This window comes from Marmota monax, unplaced genomic scaffold, assembly GCF_021218885.2.
Source record: "Marmota monax isolate L192 unplaced genomic scaffold, Marmota_monax_Labrador192_F-V1.1 WCK01_AAM20220418_F8-fsc00368, whole genome shotgun sequence".
NCBI lineage: Eukaryota > Metazoa > Chordata > Mammalia > Rodentia > Sciuridae > Marmota > Marmota monax.
In genome coordinates this window covers 388,167-413,188 of record NW_026695118.1, presented here as the reverse complement: position 1 = coordinate 413,188, position 25,022 = coordinate 388,167, and the positions used below count along the sequence as shown (strand labels likewise).

General features: G+C 54.2%; 1 protein-coding gene across 7 annotated transcripts in view; it reads left to right on the top strand.

Moving 5' to 3' along the window:
- The window catches only part of Mad1l1 (mitotic arrest deficient 1 like 1), a 351,813-nt gene that overhangs the window by 235,676 nt on the left and 91,115 nt on the right, over positions 1-25,022 (top strand). For all 7 annotated transcript variants that reach the window (XM_046428170.2, XM_046428172.2, XM_046428171.2 and 4 more), the window contains 2 exons: positions 1,388-1,478; positions 19,591-19,798. In XM_046428170.2, the coding sequence (XP_046284126.1) occupies positions 1,388-1,478; positions 19,591-19,798 (299 nt within the window). The remainder of the gene's footprint in view (positions 1-1,387; positions 1,479-19,590; positions 19,799-25,022) is intronic.

Sequence of the window (25,022 nt, the reverse complement as noted above, 5' to 3'; positions counted from 1 at the left end):
TGCTTCCTGATCACTGGTTTGAGCCCTTTGACTGTTCCATGCCTTGGGTCTGCCATCCTTGTGTCTCTCGCGCTGGGCTCCTTCCTGAATCTGGGCTCGAAGTTGCCAGGCTTGGACCTGCGTGTAGTTTTCTGCACCATCTCTCCCCTGTCCTCTGGAACGAGTTGCAGGTCCTTCATGCCTTGTGAAGTTGTCCGTAGCTCTGCTTCTGTTTGGAAAGGCTCTCCTCCCTCCGTGTTGTGCTGCAGATCATCCTTTGCTGTTTATAAACCTTCCTTTTGCCAGCTGGTTTACCATGAGTGCCATCCAGTGTGATTTCACCTTAGACATCGTAGCTTCCACCTCTAGAAATGTGATTGGGTTTTTCTATGTCTTTCATGTCTGTCCTTAACTGTGCTGTTTTCCACCAGTTTAAATTGCTGCTTTGGTGTCCTCGTTGGCAAGTCATGATGTGTGTCAACTGTGTAGCTTTAGCTGATTGATTACTATCCTCCTTGCAGCCCATGTTTCTTGCTGTTTCTATGCCTGGTGATCTCTGCTTGGATGGTGGATGTTGTGAGTTTCAGCTTGTTGGTTCTGGGTAATTTTGTATTCCTATATCTTCTTGATCTATTTTTAGAGGTGCAGGTAGGTTTCTTAGAGTTATGAGTCATCTTTGTGATTTTCCAGGTGTCCTGGAGCAGGTCTCAGACTAGAATAACTGCCACACTATGCACCAAGGCCTTCCTAAATTCTAAGGGTCTGTGGGGACAGCACTGCTGGTGCTGTTGCCTGTCCTGTCCATAGTTTTGTCACTGTGAGCTTCAACAGACTTCCTGGTTTTTAAGCCAGGTGGGTGTTTTCTATTTTAAAATAATAACAGTGAATACAAACCAGACAGTTCTAGGTGGAGCCCAACCTGCCTTGTTCCTGTCTCCCACCTGGTCCTCATTTTGCCCTCTGGACCGAGGTCACTGCAGAACCTGCTTTGTTTGTCATCTTGATTCTTCCCAGTCCTCAGCTCCCTCCACACCCCCACATTAGGAATTAGTCCTTGACTTTTCACCCACTTTCTAGAGGCCATGTTCCCATGTCTCAGTGTCCTCTCCACTCTGCGCTCCTGCCTTCAGGAGTAGAACTGGGGACATAGGACACACTGGACTCCCACAAGTTTTTGCATCCTTCTAGCCACATGCTGGTCAGCAGCCCCAACTTGGGCAGGTGCTGTCCAGGGCCCTGCCCATGCCTGGGTGATTGTGCATGCTTCTTGCATCCTCCCTGGCAGCCTGGGGTCTCATGTGTGAATTTGGAACTGAAAAATTACAGCTGAGGCTCCTAACTTGCAGCTTGCTGTTGCTCCATGGGCTGTAGTGGCTGACTTGTCTCACAAGTCTTGCCCTCCTTGCAGGTTGAAGGTGGAGGAACTGGAGGGGGAGCGGAGTCGCCTGGAGCAAGAGAAGAAGATGCTGGAGCTTCAGCTGGAGAGGTGCACCCTGCAGGTAGGCACAGGGCAGCCACGGGACACATGTTGTACCAAACTGGAAACTTCCTCCTGCACACCCTTCTTTACCTGGCTGGAAGTCCCAGGGTCCTACAGAGTGACAATCTCCTCATCTGGAGTCTTCCTTGTGCCTTCTTTTCCCGTTCCTCTGCACTCACCACAGCACCTGGAACCTCAGTATCTGGTGTGGGGAGGGCCCATGGGTTCAGAGTCAAGGGAGGCTTCTCTGTGTGTTTTTAGGTTGGCACCTACACCCACACCCATCACTTGTGGTTGTGACGTTGGGCTGCCGTCTATTCTGTTTCAGTTGAATGACTTTTTAGTTTTCATCCTCCAGACTTAAATTGTTCCATGGAGGAAACCCGCAGGTTTGAGATTGCCCAGTTTTTAGACAGGCCGTTGATTTTATCTTGGCACCTATTAGAGGCAATCAAATCTCCTTTCTGTAACCAATTCCTGGTGATGGGAGAGGTGACAACTTTGATGAAGTGAGGCACTCCGAGCTGCAGCTAGACTATGTGCCTGGCCCTAGGACCTGTCATCTTCTGTTCTAATTGGGCCACAGTCCTCAACTGGGGCTACTAGCGGCTCGATCCCTGACTGCCTGGCCATGTTGCTGTGTCAGGTTGGATTTTCAGATGTCTTTCTGTGGAGCTAGTTGAAGAGAACTTGAGCTTTCACGGCTCGATGACTCCCCAGCCCTCCTGCATGTTAGTCCACTGTGTGTCCCCACCAGAACTGTTCATCCCCCTTTTTCTGCAACTGGGCTTCCAGGCTTTTCTACTAGGGGTCCTCCAGTGGGCTTGGAGAGGTTGTTGAGGAGTAAATGAGACAAGGTACAGGTGAACGCTGTGCCTGGCACACGTGGAGGAATATTGGGCACCACCACCTCTAAGTGGGAATGCTCTGGACGGGGTCACCTTGAGTGTCCCTGATAGGAGTTACAGGGCAGCACATCTGGTGGTCAGTGCCAGCTACCCTATGCACCTATGTGGGTTGGCATGAAACTGTAGTTAGCCAGGCCTTCTGTGATTATAGAGCTCCATGTGGGCCCTTATTGGGGTGAGCCTCTTGCTGTGAGATGCTGCTCAGAGCTGATGGCTGGGCATCAACCTGGTAGACCATGGCCCTGTTAGCTCATGTCCACACCTGCTTTCTGAGCCCAGGTCTCCTTACTTCCACAGTACAGTGGAGTGGGGAACCATCTAGCAGACAGGCGCTGGGTGTGCGTGTGAGTAATACCCAAAGTGTGGCCAAAAGGGTTAGTAGAAGGCTGGGCCTGATGTCCTGAAGAACAGGGTTCATACCATGGCATGAAGACCAAGAGCCCAGCCTGGGACTACAGGGATGACTGTCCAGGTGAACAGGGAGGAAATAAGCTCAGAGGCATGGAGTGGGGCTGTGGGATTGGCTCTCGCCATGGAAGAAGCTTCTAGACAGCCCTGCAGCCACTGTCAGCTGTGATTATGCTACTGGGGAAGCAGATTTTTTAGAGCCAAGCTTGGGGAGGAAGCCACATGGACCCCATGGTGTCTTGAGCTTCTCTGGCACAGACTCTTGGCTGCCTGAGCTTCTTCTGGCTGCTTGGAGCCAGGCTGCTTGCCATACTGCAGCCCTGCTGTCCTCTTGACCTCAGGCCACAGCAACAGATCCCCAACTCCGTGTCCCAGTATTAAGCCACCCCCACCTCCAACAGCACTAGAGCTCAGCTGGACTCCAGTGGCACCCAGGGCCACACCTACCCTACACATGGGTGCCGTTCAGGAGGATTGGGTGATGGTCCAAATCCCCAGACCACAGTGGTCATCCCTTTGGTGACCACATGCATCTGCCTTGCACCATACCTACTGTACCTTCCCTGGGGTGAAGTAGTGTGGCCCTGTGTCCCTGGTGAGGAGATGTCCGCTCAGAAGTTGAGCTCTTCTGTCAAGGGTGCCTGGGCAGAGGAGCACCGCTGGGGGTGAGCTGGGCCCTGTCTTCCTCCCTCTTTGTGCTCCTAGCCTGCCCCTCTGCCTCTCTCACTCTGGGCTCCTAGCCTGCCCCTCTGCCTTTCTCACTCCCCTCTCAGAAGTGCATGAGAACTTCTTGGGAAGCCTACATCTGGCTGTGGCCCAGGTGGCCCTATTCTGTTGTGCCAGGTCACCAGCGGCAGCATGAAGACCCCATGCTGGCTGCAGGTGGTGGCCCCAGCTGCACCTGTGCCAGGGTGGTGAAAGGCATCTATCCAGGGCTGAGCTGGTCCTGCCCATGGTATTGTCACCCATAGTAAGAGAAGTTCCTGTCAATCCCCCATGCCAAAGCTAGACTCATTTTCCATCCACTTGGTATGAAGGAGCAGTGACAGAAGCCTGACACGGGGACTGGTTTTGCAAAAGGGGAGCAGGAACACGGCTGGCTCAGGAGTGGCCCAGGCAGAGTGAGTGGATCAGAAGGTGATTAATACATGGAGAAAGAGAAAGGTCACTGGCTCAGGGGGTGGCCCATGCTGGACACGCCAGACTCTCTGAATCCCAATACCTCCTTTATGAGATAGGGGTGATGATATCCACATGTTGGGGACATCACATGCCAGGGGTCTACCACAACTCTTGGCTCGGATTTGGTGCTCCAAACATGCTCATGTGCATCTCCTTCTGTCCTTTCCATCTTTGAGGGCAAAGGTTAGCATGCATCCCACCCAGGAGCATTGCTGACGTGCTCATTCGCAGTACGCCTCCTACTCTCTGCTCCCTCTGGAGGAGGAGAACCTCTCCAGGTCGGGGCGCATAGAAAATTGATTGGAATCAGCTGCAGCGTGGCTTAATTGGGAACATATGCTTGGAGAGGGAGCCCAACTAGTTGGAACTTTTCATAATTAGTTTGCAGCTGGTTGGTGAGGAAGCAAATCTCCAGTTACCTCTTAGAGCTGGGTTTGTGGGTACACTCTTGTGCTCAGGGAAGATTGGTCATTGTATTGGCCTGTGTGGGGGCTGGCTGTGATGATGCCGTCCTCTCTGAGGGTCATTGGTTATGTGCACACTGGCCAGGGGTGATGTGCTACATTCCTAATGTAGCTACAGGTGGGCGGGGTACCAGGGCCTATCTGCACAGGAGGGCCTCCCACCAGCGGTCAGATGGACGCAAGCTTAGGCTGTTGCTGCCAAGGTTGTGAAGAGACCCAATTTGGAGATGGGGGACCGTGGCCTAGGTAGCTGGTATGTGAAGGATAAACTCAGACCTACCATTTCCTACAGCAGATGGTGGAATTGTGACAGTGTTCTCAAATGAGGATAAGAATTTGGCACACCTGGTGGACCTCCAGATCTATGGTCCTCAGACCATTTCTAGGGCTGTTGGTGCAGCCACAGCAGCAGGGCATGCAGGAGACCTAGTCCTGTCCCTGAGGCCTGCAGCCTAGGGCATTCTGCCCACCCAGAGGTGCTAGTTCTCCTTTCCTGGAGTCTCTGAGTCAGTGGTCTCCTGTTCCCTACCCTAGGCACTGGCCTGGGACCAAGAACCTAGCAGCAGGGACCTCAGAGTCCTTTTTTCCTACCTTTAATCCTAATAGACCCCATCCAGTGTCCCTCTTCATGGTAGGTGGGCCCTGGCCCTTGAAGACTTAGCCTCCAATGTCTGGGGTTGTGTCAGCACTCTCCCCAGGATATGGGCCTCCCTTGTAGGCTGTCTTGGGAGCATGCAGCTCCTAGAGGGCCCAGCATGTCCCTGATAAGCCAAGTCAATGCTGTAGCTGTTACAGTTATTCAAGGTAATATCATGGGCCTCACTGTCTCATGTTGGTGATAAAGTACATGGTTTTCCATGTGGTTCTGATGGGCTAGAACCAGGTCGAGTGCTCTGATCACCTGGAGCACAGAGGAGTTTGTCCATGCGTTGGCCTGCCTGTGCTGGACACTGACTTCCCAGCAGGACAGGCTGTTTCCACTCAGCAACAGCAAGTTTCCATGAGGACATGCAGCACAGATCAAGCCCTGGTGCTCTGTGGGTGCCCCCTTTAGTCAGTGTCACCCATTAGTAATGGGGCCAGCATTTAAACCCAGTCCTCCTGGATATCCCCCAGCATTTTATTATGGGCATTTTTAAGCGCACAGAGAAGTCAGAAGAATGTTACAGTGAATGCCTGCTTACCCACCACCTACATCCTGCCAGGAATGCTGCTCTACAACATCTCTACCCATCCCTCCACATCCATCAGTCCGTTTTATTCTTTTGATGCATTTTAAAGTAAATTGCAGACATCTGTATACTTTTCTCTAAATACTTCAGCATGCATGTAATTAAGCAGAATTCATCTCTGAGGTTCTGAAGCCTATGCCCCCGCCATCCCTCGGTATTGTCTAATCAGGGTGCTTTACCAGGAAAGTTGGTGGTCGAGGCTGATAGACCCCTCCCCTGAGACTTCCCCTGCTCTCCAGAGTGAGGCTGCCCTCCGCGGGTACCTCCTACTCCTCCCTCCGGCTGGGTGAGGCTGCTATGCAGCCTGCCTGAAGTGCTGCTTAGGAGGGAGCCCAGACTAGCTGCCCAGTGACATTTAAAATAAGTGTATCTTTTTTGGAAATGGAGTGGGTAGAAAATTGCTGGTTTCCCTCTGAGCAGAAAGCTTCCAGTGCCTAGAGAGCTCCCCGCTCCTGTCTGCGTCACAGGAAGTAGCACCAGGCTCCTGGTCTCACCTCCTCCTTATCCCCAAGCCTGCCCCCTATCGATGCCCTGACAGCCTGAGTGCCTTCCCTACAGTGCCCAGGAGCTGCCCACCCTGGGCCCTCCTGGATCCTGCTGGTCCCTCTCACCACTGGCTGCTGCCCCAGGGGCAACCCATTTGCCCTGGATCTGTGCCACTCCCCTGGCCTGCCTGCCAAGCCTCTCTGCATACTTCAAAAGCAGCTTCAGCCCCACCTGTCCAGACCCTAAGGCAGAATGGGCTCTTCTCAGGAGCCCTTAAACCTTTGGTTCTGCTGTTGATCCCCAGCTCTTGGCCAAGACAGTTGATTTCTTGGCAGCCCACTGCAATACTTGTGGAATGTTCTGTGGGTATCACCCCCACAGGAATGTGGGGAGAGTCCCTGAGAGCTCTGGAGCTCCAGAGCTTACTCCGTGGAAGAGCCTGAGCTCTTCCTTAGGACAGGACAACGCCAGGGCTGTGTCTCCACTTAAATCTCCCAGGGACACCACGAGGAGGGGATGTCATTGCTCCTGCTGTGCCAAAGGCCATAAACTCTTGTGACCCACCACACAGCAAGGAAGCAGCACAGCCACAGTCCAGACCCACTGCCCCAAGTCATGTCCCTCAGTAGTGTCCTAGGCTGTCCGTCTGTGTTGCCCCCTATTTCTGCCATGAATGCCTGGAATGCCTGCGCTGCTACTTCCCACTCATGTGGGAGCTGCAGAGAAGAGAACCAGATACCCTCCTGTGGCTGCCCTCCTCTACCCCTGCCCAGGCATCAACCTGGGAGCTCTGTGTGCTGGGCAGCATGAGCAACAGTCCACTAACTTGAAATCTTCACCAGGATCATGTGAAGTAAGAAGATGGACTTGAGGAGATTCAGCATTTTCTCTTTCACAAGGACATCAGGGTCTCCATTTGTCAGGACTCTGTGTCTCGTTGGAACGTGTTACAGACACATTTGTACCTGTCTAGTGAATTCACTTGTGGGTTTTGTATCTGGCTGCTTATTTTCCTGGCCCTAGTCTTCACCTTTCACTTTAGTCACGTGTCCTTGCTGAGTGCTGCTGGTGACCCATGAACACTGGACTCTGTGGCCCATTGTGGTGACTCTGTCAGTACCTTCACATTTCCAGGGAGGACAGGAATATGTGCATCTCAGCTCCATCCTGTCTGGTGCTGTGGCAGAGCAGGTCTCGGTGTCTCTTCCTGGCCCTGCTGCCCAGGCCTGCCCTGCTGGATGTTTATGTAAAATAAAACACTTATAAAGCAGAAAAAAAGCCCAGACCCACCGAGGTGAACACAGGCTGCTCATGTTTATTAACGCCGAAGACTAAAAAAAGCCAGTTCGTTGATGTGCATTTGTGTGGTGAAATTTCCACAGTGCTGATTTCTTTTGATTTTTTTATGAGAAGAATGATGTGTCCTGCATGCTAAGCCCCTTCTCCTCTCTCCTCCTGAGAAGCTCAGTCCCTTGGGCCCACCAGCCCTGAGCACCAGCTGGAGCACCCAGCACACTGGCCCCCTGCTTCTGTGGCCCCCTGGCCTTGGGGCCTCATCCCCCACAGACATGGACCAGCAGACAGTCAGGGGAGAAGGCCATTTGGCAGGCACACACGTTGCTCACAGTCCCATCATGCAGCGGCATGGTGTCTTTTTGCTCGTATTCATCAGGACACCCATGCATCTTTACCACCACTGCCCACACAACCAGAAAGCAAGTGGCCCAGGGAGTAGCAGGATCTGTGGCCACAGGCTGCCTCTCCCTGTGGCGTCCACATCCACACTGTCATTCTCAGAGTGGTGATGTACCTGTGGGCTGCAGCACCTTCCTTCATCTCCATGTGGTCCTTGCCAAGGTTTTAGGTGAGTCCTGTATCACCTCACAGCCAGGCTGTGATAAAGGTTGGACACATCAGGGCAGCCCAGGGCAACGCCCAACCGTGAGACATGCTGTTCTCCATGGGACAGCAAAGCCAATCCCTACCCTCAGGTGATCTCCAGGAACTGATAGGACCTAGCAGGGAGCAGGATGGCAGGGGAGCAGCACTCACAGGGGCCCTGCACAGTGGGCACCACACTAAGCACCCCTCTCGCCACCCATATCAGAAATAGGCCAATAGGAGCTGTGTGGGTTCTCAGGGTCTTGGGCCTCGCAGGCAGGTCCTCTCCCAACCTTGTACACCATTCCATTATTGGGTCAACCTTGCCCAAGCAAAGGGATTTCAATGGCTGGAGAACTTGGACTTGGTAGAGATAAACTAACTCTGGTGCCACAGACAGAAAAGATCATGAGATGCATCTCATATGGTTTTATGATTCTCTCACGGGTGTTGTATTGATCTTAGAAAGCACATTAGCTGTGGGACCCAGAAAGTCCACTCCTAGGCCTCAAAAGCAGGGACTCACATACATGGGCGCCATGTTCACAGTGGTCAAAACATGGAGACTCCAAGTGTCCACTGACAATTAAATGATAAATAAAATGTGGTCCATCCATAACTGTGGAGTATTATTCAGCTTTAAAAAAGAATGGAATTTTGATACAAACTGCTGTGCTGTAGAAATTAGCCAGTCACTAAGGTCAATACACCTCTGCAAGATCCCTGGAGACAGGGTGTCACAGCAGGGAGTTGGGTGTTTAATGGGTGCAGAGTTTCAGTGTAGGAAAGTGAGAAGGTTCTGGAGGTGACTAGTGTTGATGGCCACACAAGATGGATGTGCTTAATGCCACTGAACTGTCCACTCAGAAATGGTTAAGACGGGAACTTTGTTGGGCATCTCCTGGAGCAACACAGGCCATGGACGGGGGACCCAACCTCTTGGTGTCCATGACAAAGTGCTGGGGTGGCTGCTGTCTGGGCTCACTCCCATCAGGTGCCATTCAGCCCTCCGTGGCCCTTGGCCATCAGAACTTGCCACTACACCTAGGCCATCATTCACCAGCTGCTTCTCCGTTTGCCAGCCTGTGTCCGAGGCTTCTGCCAGCTCTTACCAAGAATCAGGTGGGGTGGTTTGGGCTGAAGTCATTTGCCTTCTCATGGAGAGCCCATGAGAGCAGAGGCCACCTGATTTCCAGAGCTGCTTCTGGGGCCTGGATCACTGGCTCCCCAGGGATGCCAGGAAGAGCAGCCCCAAACTGTAGCCTGACCAGTGCAAACAGGACCACATTCCTCCTCCTCCAAGAACAGGGCCTGGAGCCAGGCTGGGAAGTGAGCAGCCATCCCAACCTATCACCAGAGTCAAGGGGCCCTGGCCACTCCCCGCCCTTCACTCACCTACAGTGGTTGCCGCCATCTTGAGTTTGCCAATGTCCCCACCAGAGTAACCCACCTGCAGGGCCTGCAGGCAGTGTGAGTCCTGAGAGGCCAATGGAGCTGGGGGGAGCGGGGAGGTGTTGAGTCCGGGTCAGGACCTGCACCATCCAAACTGCCTTCAGCCCTTCCCATCTAGTAGATTTTCTTTGTGACTCTTCCCTCCAAATTGCTCACATGCTGCCTCTAATAGCAGCTCACCTCCTGGGACCCCAGGGAGTGTACAGGGGATGGTAGCTTGCTGAAGTTGGCTGTGCTGATGGTCCTGCTCTGCTGACAGAGCTGAGGTCAGGGAAGTGCTGACGAAGAGCACATGGTCACCAGGTGGCACTGGATGTGTGGGAGGATGGCAGACACTCGAGATGCCCAGTGGGAGGGAGTTTGTGCTCTCGTTGCTCCGCCCAGCCCTTGTCCCCGCTATGTGGCCGTGTCCTCCAGGGTAGGCGTAGGATAGGATGGCTGCTTTCCACTGGCCAGTGAGTTGGGTTGTCCTCACCTCTGGACATCCCAAGAACAAGATTGGGGTGCCAAGAATTGGCCCAAAGTCATGCAGTTTGTAGCTGGTGAAACTGAGACCTAACTGGGCTCTCCTGGGTCCCCACATCAGCCACCAGTCCCAGGCGTGAGCCCAGATGTCTGTCCAGCATGGATCTTATCATGACTGTGCAAAGGCCATCTGGCAGCCTCCTCCATCCCAAGGTGGAAGCTTGCCCAGGGCTGGTCACTGAGTATCATGCCCTCCCTTCAACCTGTCTCCCTTACCCTGCCACTTGGGTGTCCGAAGCTGTGGTGTGCTGGGGCAGGAAGCCAAATTCAGATGTGGGTGGGAAGGCTTTGCTTTCCTCACCTTGACAGCTGTGGGAAGAGGAAGGGACACAGGGCCAAGCTGTGAACACTGGTCCCAGCAGCACCTCTGGTCCTGCTACCGCAGACTGGCCCTGAGCTTGTCCCCAGCCTCTGGAGGCCCTGGCCCCTCTCTTAGGATAGTGCCGTCCTTCCTGCAGGCGCTGATGTGACTGTCCAGATATAGCTCCAGCCTTATGTGGCATCACCAAGGTGTGTCCCCAACTGGGCACTGCCTTGGCCCCTCCTGTGATCTTGGACATTGGATTTGGCTTTGCCTGCTCTGGGATCCTTTTGGGAGAAATGGATCAGATCCAGCTTTTTTCCAAGTTAGGAGGAGAAGAAAAACACAACGACCTGTAGGTCCACTGGGTTTAAAAGACAAAAAAATGCAACGTAGATGAGAGAGGATCTAGTACTTCACTGTACCTGGTTTGATGGACACCCCTGGGCTCTGCTGTGTGTGGGGGGGAGAGGCCCATGTTTTCAGACAGAGTGGAGTTGAGGATGAGCCAAGGGCCTTGGGAGACAGAGCTGGGAGACAGGCCTCAGGATCAGCACTTTTAGTCCTTGCTTCAAGAGCCCTGTGGGGACCTGACACCCTATGCAGGTGTTGTAAAGACCATCCTCTCGTCTGTGGACCCATTGCTCTTCCCAAGCAGCCAGACTTCCATTATACAGATGAGGAAATTGAGGCTCAGAGAGAAAGGAGTGTGATTGAGTCTCAAACCCAGCACACAGCAGTACATGTTTTGGACAGCAGAATGCCAGTTCCAAGGGCCATGCCCTGGGCACTTGCCTTGAGGAGGCCCATGTTGTGCTGCTAAAGTGAGCAAGGGCCAGGCCTTTGCTATCAGGGCTGGGGTGGGGGTGGGGAGCTGCAGCATCTGTGGTGGCCGCTGTCTGTCTTTCCCCATGGGTCCCATGTGTCTGGCACATCCAGCCTCACTGGGCAGTGAGAGGGCTCTGCCCTCCCCTCAGAGCTGCAAGCTCCACCTCCCTGCAGGCCATCCCAGCAGGCAGCAGGGTGTGGGCTGGCGATGCTCGGGCTGCGTGGTCTTGGAGGCCTGAGGTTCAGCCCAGATTAACCCAGTTCAAACCTCAGTGATCTATAAAGGAGGCGCCTCCCTGCCCTGCCTATGGACTAGCAGAGGGTCACGTGGGCTTCCTGAGGCAGCTGCCCAAGCCCAGCTGCCTGTCCCTCTTCTTGTCCCTTTTTGAGAACTTGTTGCTCACAGTTCATAGCCCAGGGCCTGAGGATTGTGAAGGGTCTGAGCCAGGTGGCTGAGATATGGGGCTTGGGGGGCTCCCCCTGGGCTGTTCCTTCAGAGGACTCTACTGGCTGTGGCGGCTCAGCACTCAGCCCTTCCCTGGCTGAGGAAGGCTTCCCCCAGTTCCCCTGACCCTGGTGCCTCCCTGTCATGGTCACCTTGGTGGCCTGGAGTTTAGCATGGGGTCAGGGATGGACAGATATGCTCTCTTCCACGTTGTCATCTGCCTTGTCACTAGGAACCCAATAGACTGTCATCCAGGGAGCGTTGTGAGATGAGTCCCCAACCTGTGCTGGGCCCTGGCAGGCCCTTCCCTCTCCTAGCCCTGCCCTCCCTTGTCCTCACCCTTAGAGCTGGGACTCCAGCCTCGACGTGGGATACGGGGGGTTCCACGTACAGGGCTGGGCTCCTGGCCTCTGCCTTTTTCCTGGTTCAGTTCTGCCCCTTCTCCAGCCCCAGACCCAGCAGCCACCGAAAGCTGCCTTGCTCTTGTTGCCAAGCTGTGTCTCCTTCTGCCAGGAGGGGTATTGATTTGGTTTTGAGGCTGGATGATTTATAAATATGCATAAGGATTGGCGGTTATTTAACTGTGCTTTTTAATTCTCCTTGCGTTGCTGCCTCTTCCCAGCAGGGTCTCTTAGTATGCGAGTCAAGTACAGGGTGGCAGGCTGCCCTCCCTCCCTGCCTGCTGCCCGAGACCTTCCCAGGGGCAGCTGGGCCCTGGGGCAGCCGCCTGCCTGGCAGGGACGCAGGAGCGCCTCAGCATGCAGGCACTCAGGGAGGTTTTGTACTTAAAAAAGAAGGTCCTTAAAGATCCAGTTCCCTCTCACTGTTTCACAGAGGGAAACCGAGGCCCTGAAGATGGGGGCCTGCACATTAGGGGCAGAACTTACATGAGGAGCAGAAATGAAGCCGATGATGATCCCACCCAGGGCAGTGGCTGTTCATCTGAATTTACATGGACTTGAGAAAGAAGTCCCCGAAGTAGACCGGCCAGGGGTGGAGCCTCAGGCTGTCCCAGGGCACCGGCCCTCAGGGAATCTGCACTGTGCCCCTTAACACCCCCTAGCTTCGTGTCTCCAGGGACGTGAGGCCCATGCTCCCTGAGCCCCTGAGCAGATTCTTCTCGGGAGCACAGTCCACAGGCCTGGCTTGGGGGAAGCTGGACCCGGATCCACAGGCCAGGGAGTGGCTTCCCCTCTGCTGACTGGTTGCTCCTGTTTAGCTGCGACCGCCCGCAGAAGCCGTCAGCCCGCTCACTCAGCAAGCGAAATGTTTTTGTTTAGTCAATAATTGCACCATCGCATCAAAGGAAGGTTCCAAACTTTCCTTTTGAGATTCTTGTCAGTGTCTCAACAGTTTTCTCAGCTGTGAATCAAACAAGGCGACAAATTTTAGCGGAAGATTACAGCCATTTCCCCCTTTCTTCTTCAGCACTGTCGTCTAGCAGCGATCTCAGCAAAGCCGTCCACCCGCTCCCATCTGCTCGTTCCACGCAGCGCCAGCCCCCCGCGTGGCACTCCTTCATGTTGGCGCAAACACCCCAGGGCCCGCTATGGGCAAGATGTTGCCCGGGGTTGGGGCGGGACTGGAGATGGAGCTGGGTTTACCCTTCTCTGTGACGAGAGCAACGGACTGAGGAATGGGCCTCGCACTCATGATCCTGGGTGGGGTGGTCTCTGTTGCCTCCACGCAGCTGCTCAGCCCGCTCTGAGCATGCCGACCCGAGCCCCAGCAAGGAGCAAGAGGAGCCTGCCCAGAGGGCCAGAGGTGGGCTGTCCTGGGGTGATGTCTGATGGCCAGATGGTGGATACATTTTGGAGAGCAGTGACCCAGCACCCTTGGCTGTGGAGGCTATCCAGTCCACCTGACCTCTGTCCAGCCTCCCCGTCTGCGGTGCAGCTACTGGCTGGTTCTTTCTTGGATCAGAGGCCTGGGTGGATCGGGTGGTGTGATCTTTCTTTCTTGGCTTTTTTTTTTGTACCAGGGATTGAACTCAGGGGCACTCGACCACTGAGCCACATCCCCTGCCTTATTTTGTGTTTTATTAGAGACAGGGTCTCACTGAGTTGCTTAGGGCATTGCTTTTGCTGAGGCTGGCTTTGAACTCTCAAGACTCTTGCCTCAGCCTCCTAAGCCTCAGGATTACAGGCGTGCACCACCAAGCCCGGCTGGTGATGTGATCTTTCTGTGGGAGGATTGTATAGCTGTGCAGGCCTTGATAATTGGTGACACTTACAGGGCTCCCCTCCTGCCCTTTAGCCCCTTTGTCTTCACTGCCTGGCTACACGTCCCATACTAAGCTCAGAAGCCCTCCTGGGAACTCAGCACCGGGCACGGGGCCTACTTGGGTCTGACCCCTGAGTGTGCACCATGGGGGACAGGCAGCGCCACCTGCACTGCACCCCTTGCCCACACACAGCAGCAGTGGCACTGCACTGCCCCCCCCCCCCCCACAAGACCAGGCAAGTGATAGAAGAGCTCTGGAGGGACTGGCTGGTTATCAAAGAAGAGAGGCTGGAACCCTTTCTCAGGACCCATCAGACTTTATTTCACACGTTATCCTCACCAACTGGTGTCTGATTTCTCAGCCCATAGGACTATCTCGGTCCACGAGATGTTATGCCTGTCATCCATTCATTCGGCAAACTCATATTGGACACCATGTGGCAGGCACTATTCTCAGTACTGGCAGAGCAGCAGTGAGCCAGATGTAGTCCCTGTCCCCGTGGGCTGACCTCCTGGTGGGAGACAGCTAATAGAGTAAATGTCTAAGATGATGTGACTGTCTTAAGGTGCAAGTGGAGGTGCGGTAGCTGTCACTGTTGTCATTGTTTGGGAGCAGTGGAGGGGTGGTGGCTGTCCCTGTCAATGGTTCTGTGCAGTAGGTCTTTGTTGGGTGCTGTCACAGGCGGGCACTGCAGTGTCGTGTCACTTCCCTGGTCTACAGTGTAGGGTGAAGTCCTGTCCCTGGCAGCTCCCTTCAATAGGAGGGTCTCAGGTGGCTGACTGTCTCCTTCCTCTCCCAGGGAGAAATAGGGCCTCCCCTTCTGGGGAGGGCGATGGCTCAGGAAGGAGGCTGCAGAGGAGCATAGATCTAGACCCTGAGCCCCGCCCTCACTACCCAGCTAGTACCCTGGCTAGTCATACTGTGCCGACTAGGCCGCGTGTAGGGGGAAATGAGGGTCACATGGTCCTTAAGACACCCCAGGGTTTCCCATTGGGCACCCAGAAAGTGTACTACATTAGCTGTGTTCACCTGCTCCTTCCTCACATCCTGCACCAATCACCTCACACTCCCCATGGTTCCTGTTGGGAAGCCCCTGTCTGGCCAGGACATTTCAGGACATGGTGTTCTGCAGACAGCATGGAAGATTCTGGGTGGTAGGTGCCTCTTACAAACACCATCCCCTGCAGGACCTCACATTCTCAGCCATACTCGCTGTCTGGCCCCATCCCCTTAGCAACATGCCTGCCGAGGAGCCTCACTCTGACCCTCAGCGCCAGGGCATGGTGGTATCATTATATGTGGCAGCAGGGAGTGTGGCATTAGCCATCCCTGCCTCTCCTGTCCAGCATTCCCATCCCTCCTCGTGTTGCCTCCACGGGACTCTGCCATCTCTAGGCATCACGGAAAGTCAATTTAGTTTATAGAAATAGTTAACATGTTTATGACCTTGGTGTCCTTGGAGCACTCAGTGTCTCTAGTTTCTTCAGCCCTCGGCCTTCCCGAGAGCAGGATACCCACATTGCCCAGGTGCAGAAGGGAAGTTTGCTCCAGGCCGTGGCCAGCAGTGCAGCCCCTGGCTCTCCCAGCTCCTGCCACAGACTCCAGACTAGGGTTCAGTGCCTCCTGCCCGAGGTGGAGGCAGGCTTCAGAGCCTTCTGACCACCTGTTACCATTTCTGCCCTGCCTGCTAGGCTTGTCCATCCACCTGCTGCATCTCTGTGGGCAGCAGGATGGGGCAAGTACTAGGTGCTAATGAGGACAGGTTTAGGAGTTTGGTCTCAGCCTGGACATGGTGGCTTTGTACAAATCAAACCCCTTTTCCCAGCCAGCCCAGCTTAGCACCTAGCCACACTCTTTGGGTAGGCTGGTCATCACACCCCGGGAGGGGCAGGGAGTACCAGAGACAGTCTTCATCCCTGGGCCTGAAGACACTGTCATGTCAGATGTGGGCAGCCTGGTCACACATGTGCCCCCCTAATGTCTGGTGGCCCTCCAGTACTTTGCTTTGGATGTGTATAGATTTCATAGGAATCATCATTTTTTCTCCAGTTCATCAGACTTTTTAAGAATTTCTGTTTGTTCTCTTCTGTTTTGAGTTGGTTTAATTAGTTGAACCCCTTTTTGGGGGGGATGGGAGTGGGCAGGGACCAGGGACTGAACCCAGGGGCACTTAACCACTGAGCCACATCTCCAGCCCTTTTTATTTTTTATTTTGAAATAAGGTCTCACTAAGTTGCTAAGGGCCTTGCTAAGTTGCTGAGGCTGGGTTTGAACTTTCCATCCTCCCACCTCAGCCTCCGAAGCCCCTGAATTGTAGGCATGGACCACCATGCCCAGCTTGGATCTTATTTTTGACCTTTAAGTTCCCCGATGCACAGAGGGGACCCTGAGTTTTTTCAAGGAAAACATAATCTCTGCAGATGGACTGATCATCAGGAGTTTGGGTCTCAGTGGGAGCTGATAGCTCCTGTGCCTGCCATGTGGTGTTGGGTTTTTCCACAACAGCGTTCCGCCCAGGGGCCTTGACGTTCACAGGCCTGCTGGGAAGAAGGGCCAGCCTTAGGTACATCACATGCTTCCTGACCCCCACCTGCATCTCTCACAGCTATGGGAGGATGCTGAGGCCTGGCAGGTACAGTCCTGTCCAGGGTCATGCTGGTGGCCTCCAGGATGTATCTGTGCTTCTACCTCACCACGACTTGAGGCTTCTCTCCCAGGAGGTCAGTTGTGTTGCATTCTAGGGAAGAGGAGGAGGAGGAAGCCGTGGTCCCAGCCCAGGCCCCAAGGGGTCATGTGTTGCTGCCCTGGGGGATAGGAACATTTGTGAGTCAGGAAAGGGACTTGTGAAGGCCACGTGTCTCATCCTCACCCAGGGGGCAATTTGACATGACCAACCAGTCTGCTTTGCCCAGCCCATAAACCAAGAATTGTTTTTAGGTTTATAAACATTTGCAAAGAAAGATCAAAAGAATGTTTTGGAACATGTGAAAATCATATGGAATTCTGGTTTGGGTCTCTGTGACACAGTGTTGACATTTAGCCTTGCTTGCTCATGCGTCTGTCCACCATGGCTGCTTGCTCGTCACAGCCAGAGTTGGGTGTTTAGGGCAGAGAAGGTGTCCTGCAGATGAGGCCCAGGTGTACCCTCTGACTGCACGGGGAGTGCTGGGCCTGGTTCTCTCCGTCTTCCTGGCTTCCTGAGCTCTGTGCTGAGGGAAACCGACCCGTGTCCAGATGCGCAGGCTCCACAAGACAGGCCCCAGCGGCTGCTGTCAGAGGCTCTCCCGGGCGGCTTGGGCGGTAGAATTTCACACGCTTGGTTATCTCCCCAGACTGTTGAAATTGGATGAAATAATCCTTTCAACCCTGACATGTGTGATTCAGCTGAAGTTCCAGGGGTCTCTTTATCTTTTGGGGTTTTACAAGTTTCTCAGAAAACCCAGAAAGAGACATGCAAATCCTCTCCCGCCCTGGCCTCATGCCGCTTCCTCCCCCTCCCCCCTTTCTTCCATGCACTGATGGAGGCCTCGCCTGTCCTCCTGCACTGAGGGAGGCTCTGGAGGTAGGCAGGAGCCTTGTTTGCAAACCCAGCTTGCTCTCTGCAATGGCTTCTGCCGCCACTGTGGTGCCCATGAGTCTCTGGCCCATGTCTTCATTTCCGTCTCCACTGGCCTCTTCTGCAGAAGGACTTGAGGGCCAGCAGTTTGCTGTCTGAGGTGGCGGCAGGATCTTTTAGTTCCAAGGGGTGGTGTCCAGGGTGGGATCTTGCTGGGCCTCTCCCAGCTCCCTGCTCTTCTTAGGAGTCACATCTTGTGGGGTTCTGGGAGGCTAGCCAAGAACTGGCAGGTTTTGGCCCCTGGTGAAATGCTTGAGGGGCACTGTCCAGTCTTATCCACACCATCCTTCAATGGAGGGACAGTGCCCCACACAGCTTGAGCTCCTGGAAAGCTAGAAGATCCCCATGCTCGGCCTGCCTGACCTCTCCCCCAGCTTCTTTCCCCACCCAGAGCATTTGCTGCTCTGAACAATGGTAGCCGTTTCCCCTGCTCCTTAGAGGAAAGAGGGACTTGTGGGCAGGAGGCATAAGGGTAGGGAGAGAGGGAAGTCCCTGTGGGGGGGGGAGCCGGGAGGAAACAAGCACAGTCTCCCTCTGTAGGCCCAGTGTCCCTCACCAATGGAACAGGGTGGAATGTGGCTCTGAGGGATGGGCTCTGTGGCCCAGTAGCACCCTGCTTGTCAGGTGGAACATGTCCCTGAGCCACATGCCTGCCCTGTTAGTGTTGTCCCTGGCCCCAAGGCCTTCCCTGGAGCAGGTTATAGGGCCTCCTCACCTGGGTGGCAGTTCTCTGCAGAGGCCCAGGCAGTGCCAAGAGAAGGTTCCAAAAGGCTTTGACGCCTTCCTCCCTTGTTCTCTCCGGGAGCAGGACAGCCCAGGGACATGATGGCCTGAGAGCACAGCTTCTGACCATGTTCCTGAGTCACCTCAGACCCACAGAGGTCTATCCTGGTCCAGCAGAGGTAGCATGGCTGTCTCCTGGTCTTCCTAGGCAGCAAGATGGGTCTCTTCAGAGGATTTGCCACATGCTGTTATGGAAAGTTGTGCCCACTCACGCTGCTGTCTCACACACTGCTTGGCTGCTCTGCCCCCCGCCAGGAGGGCTGCCCTCTGTGTGTGCGACATGGATGTGGGCACCTCGCTGGCCTCAGTTTTCGATCCCCTTGTGACCTGTGTGAGCCCCTCTCCATGTGCTCATAGCCCTTGGGGTGCCTGCATCTGTCTGGTTTTCGCCTATTTTCAAGTGAAGTCCCTAACATTTCTCATTCACTCTTGAATTCTTCGTGTATTCGGGGTTTGAGTCCTCGGTCGGGTGTGTGTTTCTGGTCACCTGGACCTTGATGAACAGGAGTTCTTAGCGCCCTGAGTCTAGGCTTGCTCCTCCCTTCCTGTTAAAGAGGCACCTCTTGAACGTTATTTACCAATTTGCCACTCCATATTTGTGAAGGTGTTCTTTTATGTTTTCTTTAAAACTTTACCTTGTAACAAGATTTCAGTCCCTCTGGAATTGGTGTCTGGGTGGTGAGGTCAGGGTCATGTGGCTTGCGCTGACCTTGCTGTGGTACTGCGAGGTATCAGTGATTGAAGACTGTGAGGTGTGGTGGAGCCTGCTGGGCTCGGGCCTTGTCCTCTCCTTGGGGGTTGCCTGGCTGGTGCTGGTCTGGCAGGTAGACTGTGTTCCTGGGAGAGGTCAGCAACTGGCATGTGGTCAGCGGTGACACTCTGTACTGGCTCTCCATAAGTCTAAAATCATTCCAAATCATAGAAGTATTTAGTTTTATTTTATCACTGTGGGTAGGGAGAGGCACAGTATGGGGGTAGTAAAAGCCCAGTCATTCAAGTATTTGTGTCATGAGTGGTTCTTAGATTGGATTTAAGAAGCCTTGGCAGAGACACATGTGTGGTGAGGACCTGCAGTGTCCCAAGGGGTGGGCCAGCTGGTTTATTTTCTCTCCTTAATTCAGTAACTCTTCAAGGCAAGTGACAACGTGATCTCTTATTGGTGAAACAGCAGAACTCAGAGAGGGGAAGGGCCTTGTCTGTACCACTCAGCAGCCCTATAGCCCTGAGACTCGGGCCTGCTGTGTGGCCCCCTGACAGCCTCATTGTGCTCAGCTCCTGACAATTTCTTGATCCTCACACTCAGTATTATGAGCCTCTTGTCTCTTCTGTTTGCATCGTCAAAGCCTCATGGTCTGACCCACACTGAGGTGATCCTGTGCTGTGCTTGGTCCCCCAGGGTGACTACGACCAGAGCAGAACCAAAGTGCTGCACATGAGCATGAACCCCACCAGCGCGGCCAAGCAGCGTCTACGTGAAGACCGGGACCAGCTGCAGGAGGAGTGTGAGCGTCTTCGAGGGCTCGTGCGTGCTCTGGAGAGAGGGGGCCCCATCCCCGCTGACCTGGAGGCCAGCAGCAGCCTGCCTTCATCCAAGGAGGTGGCAGGTAAGGCCATTGCCCAGCCCCTGGCATCCAGTGGGCAGGTTCACCTCAGTGTCACAGGGGGGCAGCGTGGCTGTAGCCCTGGGCAGCCAGGCCTTGGGGACAGAGCATGAGGACCCCCATGGTCCATAGAGACTTTCCTGCCGGGCTGTGCAAACAGGGTTGGTCATCCACATCTGCAGGCGGCAGGAAATAACTCAGGCAGCACTAGAGAGGTAAGCAGTGGAGATCTTCTCAGACCCCTGGAACAAATTAATATCATTTATCAGTTTGTGTGTGCCCCATTAATCATGAGTAAATCCAATTCTCCGTGAGAACAGGGGCCATCTTTCATGGGTCTAAGTACACTTCAAAGAGCCCAGGGGCCCTTGCTGCAAGGGCCTGTGACACCAGGGAGGAACGAGGGCAGCTCCAAGTCGGTGCCTCTCACCACCCTCTCCCGCCTGGAAGCCAAACAACCCTTGGAGCCTGTGCTCGTCACCTCCAATGCTGAGTCTCTTCATGGCCTTGGAGAGCATTGCAGTCCCCAAGTCCTGCGTTGGCTGTGTCCACTCTGCAGCTGCAGAGAAATGTACACATCTGCATGGAGGGTGCTCGCAGAGGCTCTGGGGGCTGAGGTGCCCTGTGCACTGTCTGCATTGGAGAGTGCTTGGTATTGCCTGAGCAGGGCCTCAGAGTGACCCGGGAGGAGTGTGACCCTTCCACTCCTCCGCTTGGGCATCCGATGGCTCACTCTTGGGGGCACTTGCAGGAGTGTCTGCTGGGCTGGGGCCTGGAGGCTGGAGGCTGCTGTTTTGTTGACACTTGCATCTCACGTTCGCTCAGGCTGCTTGTCACCCTGTGAGGCCCTTTGCTTCCTCTGTGTGTGTGTCATCTCATGCTGTGGAGGCGCTTGACGCTCCCCTTGAGAGTCCTGGAGTGGGAGAGAGGTTATTGGCCTGCTAGGCCCCTTCCTGCAGCGCCAAGCCAGTCTGAAGCATCAGGGCAGTTGCCCTCGTCCTCCTCCTCATTCCTGTGTCGTCTCCCTCCTGCTGTGTGCTCCTACCCAGGGACCAAGACCTCCAGTCTGTGAGTGATGGAGGAAGCCCTAGGACACAGGAAGTCTCCTGCCCAGCAAGGCTTGGGGGCACCCAGGCCTGAGATGGAGTGACAACTGTGCCATTCCTAGCACTGGGACTTCCCGCAGCTTCTGTGTCTCAGCTGTGAGACAGACCACATTGGCACTGCAGAGTGCCTGGCACATGGCTGGCACTCAGTAACTGTTCACCAGCTATATTTTATTGTCCCTGGTCTTGTTACAAGGTTCTTATAACTATCCTTAGCACGTGGTGGTCTTGGGGCACCCCGAGTCTTGGAACCTGCCCTGGCGCTCAGGTTGCCAGCGCCCCCTGTGTGATAGGGCCTTTCTTATACCACTTCCTGTGGGCTTGGGCTCCGAGCAGTATGGGAGGTAGTGGGACTCGCCGTCTCTCAGTGTCTTAGAGGATGGCGGCTGTTTATATGGCTCCCTGTGACCTGGCGTCCAGCATATGTGGGCAGTGCATACTCACGCACACATTCCCCCCCATACCTCACCCCGTCTCTCCCATCTCGGGGGTTTAGAATTAACATTTGGGGTCTCTGCATGAACTCACATTGACCTTTATTAGGTCCTGTCCTACTTTCTGTAGACCAAGGCATCCAGACACCCTGAGAAATGTGCCAGAACCAGACCAGGAACCCATCCCTGGCAGTTCCTGGGCCACTCCCTTTCCGGGGTGGAGCAGAGCAAAGGAATGGCACAGTGTGCTGTGGGGACAGCCAGTCCCTAAAGTGCTTCCTAATCCTCACGCTTCTGAATTCTCTCCACCAGTGCTCTTTTGTTCTTGGCATCGCTGCTAAGGCTACGGGAAAGCAGCCAGGAGGGACTCTCCTGGAGTAGATGCCCCTGCCCAGTCACCAGCCTGCCTATGAGCTGGCCTGGGGAGTCTGGGGCAGACCCAGTTTGGGGCAGAGCATGCTGTGAATGGGAGGTCTCCTGCTGACCTGAGGGCGGGCTTTGTGGCCACGGGCCAGGCCTCCAGCAGAACCCAGGTAGGAAATAGGCCAAGGAAAGAGGAAACCTATCATGGGACCACCTGGCAAGCTGGTGGCAGCTCTGGGCGTCTTCCCAGCCCTCCCACCACGCAGGCTTCTTCTGCCATGCTGTGGTGTGACAGTGTCATCCTTGTACTCCTTCCAGCCATGGATTCTCCTGCCTTGTGCCATCTATGTGTCCATGGCAGGTTTTAGAGCAAAGAATGCAGACTCAGAACATCACAGGTAGACCTCTTCCTTGCAAAAAGATTCTTGGGAGAGACCCAGCATCACCTGGTGTCCCTTAAGCATTTGCCCATTGACTGCCAATTCATTTTTCTGGTCATATGTGCTGAGCTCCTCCTGTGGACCAGGCTGTGCTGGTCTTGGGCACTCAGTGCAGGGAGTCTGGCTGTGGTGAATGGTAGAGGCCACAGCAGATAGATTTTGTGACACTTAGGGAACTGAGAGACACCCAGAGCTTCCCTTCAAGAAGAAGGGCAAGTCCAAGGTTGCCTGGAAGCTGGAGGATGAGGGACTCAGGTCAGACATGGGCAGCCTGTCAAGAGTGTGGCTGGAGGTGAGGGCAGGAAGGAGGCCTGTGGCATGAGGTGGGGCATCTAAGCCCAGGTGGCTCACTGGACTTGCCCGTGTGCTGTACCTCCCAGGCCCCTGAACTCACAGTGAGGCAGGTTGGTTTTTGTTTTGCTTGCTGTAAGATTTACACCCACAGAGACGATGCAGCAGCGAACTTTCAAATCTTTTAAGAAGAGCTGAGCCCTTGATGACTGAGTGCTCAGGAAAGAGGGTTCTAAACCAGTGCGTGGCCAAAGAGCCAGTCTGCTCAAGCCACAAGACTCCCCAGAGGGCCCAGGAAGGAACAGCAGCAGATGGCCCTGGGGAGGTGCCTGGCTAAGATGAGGAGACCTAGGACCTTGGTTGAGAATTTAATTAAGAGATTGTCCCAGGTCTTTCCCTCACCCTATTCGTGGGCAGTAGCCTCTCCCCCAGGAAAGATTAAAAAAATAAATAAATAAAAATAAAAAACTAAAAACCCAGCCACTTATTCTCTTGCAACAGTGCTTCCTGAAGTGAGGGCCTCAGGCTGGTGCAACCCTACCTGGAACTTGAGAAATGCAGATTCTTAGGCCCCATCTCAGACTAATTCAGAAGCCCTGAGATGGACCCTGTGCTCTGCTCACACACCCTCCATGTCACATAGATGACAGGGAAAGGGCCCTGGACAGGTCCAGTCAGGACAGGAGGCCCAGAGAGAACACAGAAGCTGAGGTGGACAGCTGCAGGTAAGTCCTAAGGTGACCCTGCAGCCCCAGTGAGAACTTTTCCTGGGAGATGTTGACCAGCCTGGGAGGGTGCTGACTGGAGGTCCCAGGGGACAGCGATCTCCATGGTGTGGTCCACAGAGGACAGGCTTTCCTCTCCTGCTCAGAGGTCCTTGGGTGCCCCATGACACATCTCCTGATGATAAAGGATAGCCAGGGGTTGGAGGATAGCCAAGGATTTTCAGAACTCTGGAAGGCAAAAAAAAAAAAAAAAAAAAGAAAAAGAAAACACACCTAAATGTGCAAACTACAGAGCAACATGTACAAAGTGCCCACTGGGGGAATGGGCCTCCAGAGCAGAAGAGAACCCAAAAGAGGCATCTTGAACCTGACCAGTGAGAAAGGCTTTTCAGTAGCACCATGAGAACAGGTGCCTTCAAGCAATTCAGAGAGAGAACGAGCTCTGGGCGTGTAAAAGTGTCCAGAGTCAAATGGAAGTTTTAATTGAACATTTTTAAGATGAAGTTGAGCAGGCTTATCAGAAAATTGCACAAAAAGACAGATGAAGAAAAGGAAATAGAGGTGAGACGTGCAGAGGACCAGCCCTGCAGTGCATAGAAGGAACCCGGGGTGCAAGAGGGTGTACCTGGAGCTCTGAGGGAGGGTTCCCAGCAGGCAGGGAGCGAATCCCCATGGAAGATGCACAGAAGGTCCTTTGCACAGGTGAGGGCAGGTCCTCCTGCGCACATCCTGATGGCACTCCAGAGCCTTGTGGACAGAGGAGACCCTGGGAAATTCCAAAGGAAAACAAGACATCCCTTCTCTAAGGGCCAGGGACCAAAATGACCTAACATTCCTCAGCAGCAGCATAAGAAAGTAGGAGGCACTTAATGGAAGTGACTTGGAGCTTAGGACCCATGACATGCCCACTGTCATTTTCAGATGGTCACGGTGTTTTAAAATTTACCTGTCCTATATCCTTTCTTGGAAAGTTAGTCTAGGATGTACTCCAATAAAATGAGGGAGTAAACCAAGAAAAAAGATACAGAATCCAGGAAGTAGGAGGGAGTTTACAGGGCATCTTCCTGGCTCACCAGAAGGCAGTAGGTGACACCAGTGTCAGATCCAGAAGACACCATGTCAGAGGTTGGAGAAATGTTTAGTACCAAGGTGGAGGTACTAAAAAACAAAGCGAAAGCCAGGGTCCCAGGGAAAGGGCAGGCGGCAAGGTGTGGGGGTGGCTGCTCCCTGACAAGTCTCTTTGTGTTACTGAGCTCTGAAGTTGTACATGAAAACAAAATGTAAAGTTGACGAGAATAAGGCTGATGGCAAGCTGTAGAAGCTTAGTGACAGAGGCTCAGCAGAAGCCCAGTAGCCTCTGAGGATGCCATGGGGACAGGCAAGGTGACTGGGCACCACTGTTCAGTGGGCAGGTGGGAAGAGTCGGGTCACCCTAGGCCCCCTTCTTGGAGGCCTTTCTTGTGGGGGAAGAGCCCCCATTGCCTAGCAGGGGGACAGCTGGGATGAGGTCGGAGGATGTGTTTGGAGGAGTGAGGCTGCCCTTTGGGGGAAGGTCTGCTCCTCGTGCTATTGGTGGGCTCACACCTGGAAAGGGGAAGATGTGTCATTGACAGAGGAGGACCATGGTCCTGGCAGCCTCCTGCCTATCTCCCTGGCTCCTAGCAGAATTCCTCAGAATTTCGTTGTGGCCACTCTGCACCCCCCAACCTGTTTCTGAGCACAGATGAGGAAACCGAGACATAAACAGATGAAGTTGCAGGCCAAGGCCCAGTGGTCTAGCTCAGCTGAGGGTACACTCTTTCTGCGGATGTGCCCACCTCCCCTGCCAACTTATTAGGGCATCTAGCACCTTGTTGTAGCTCCCAGGC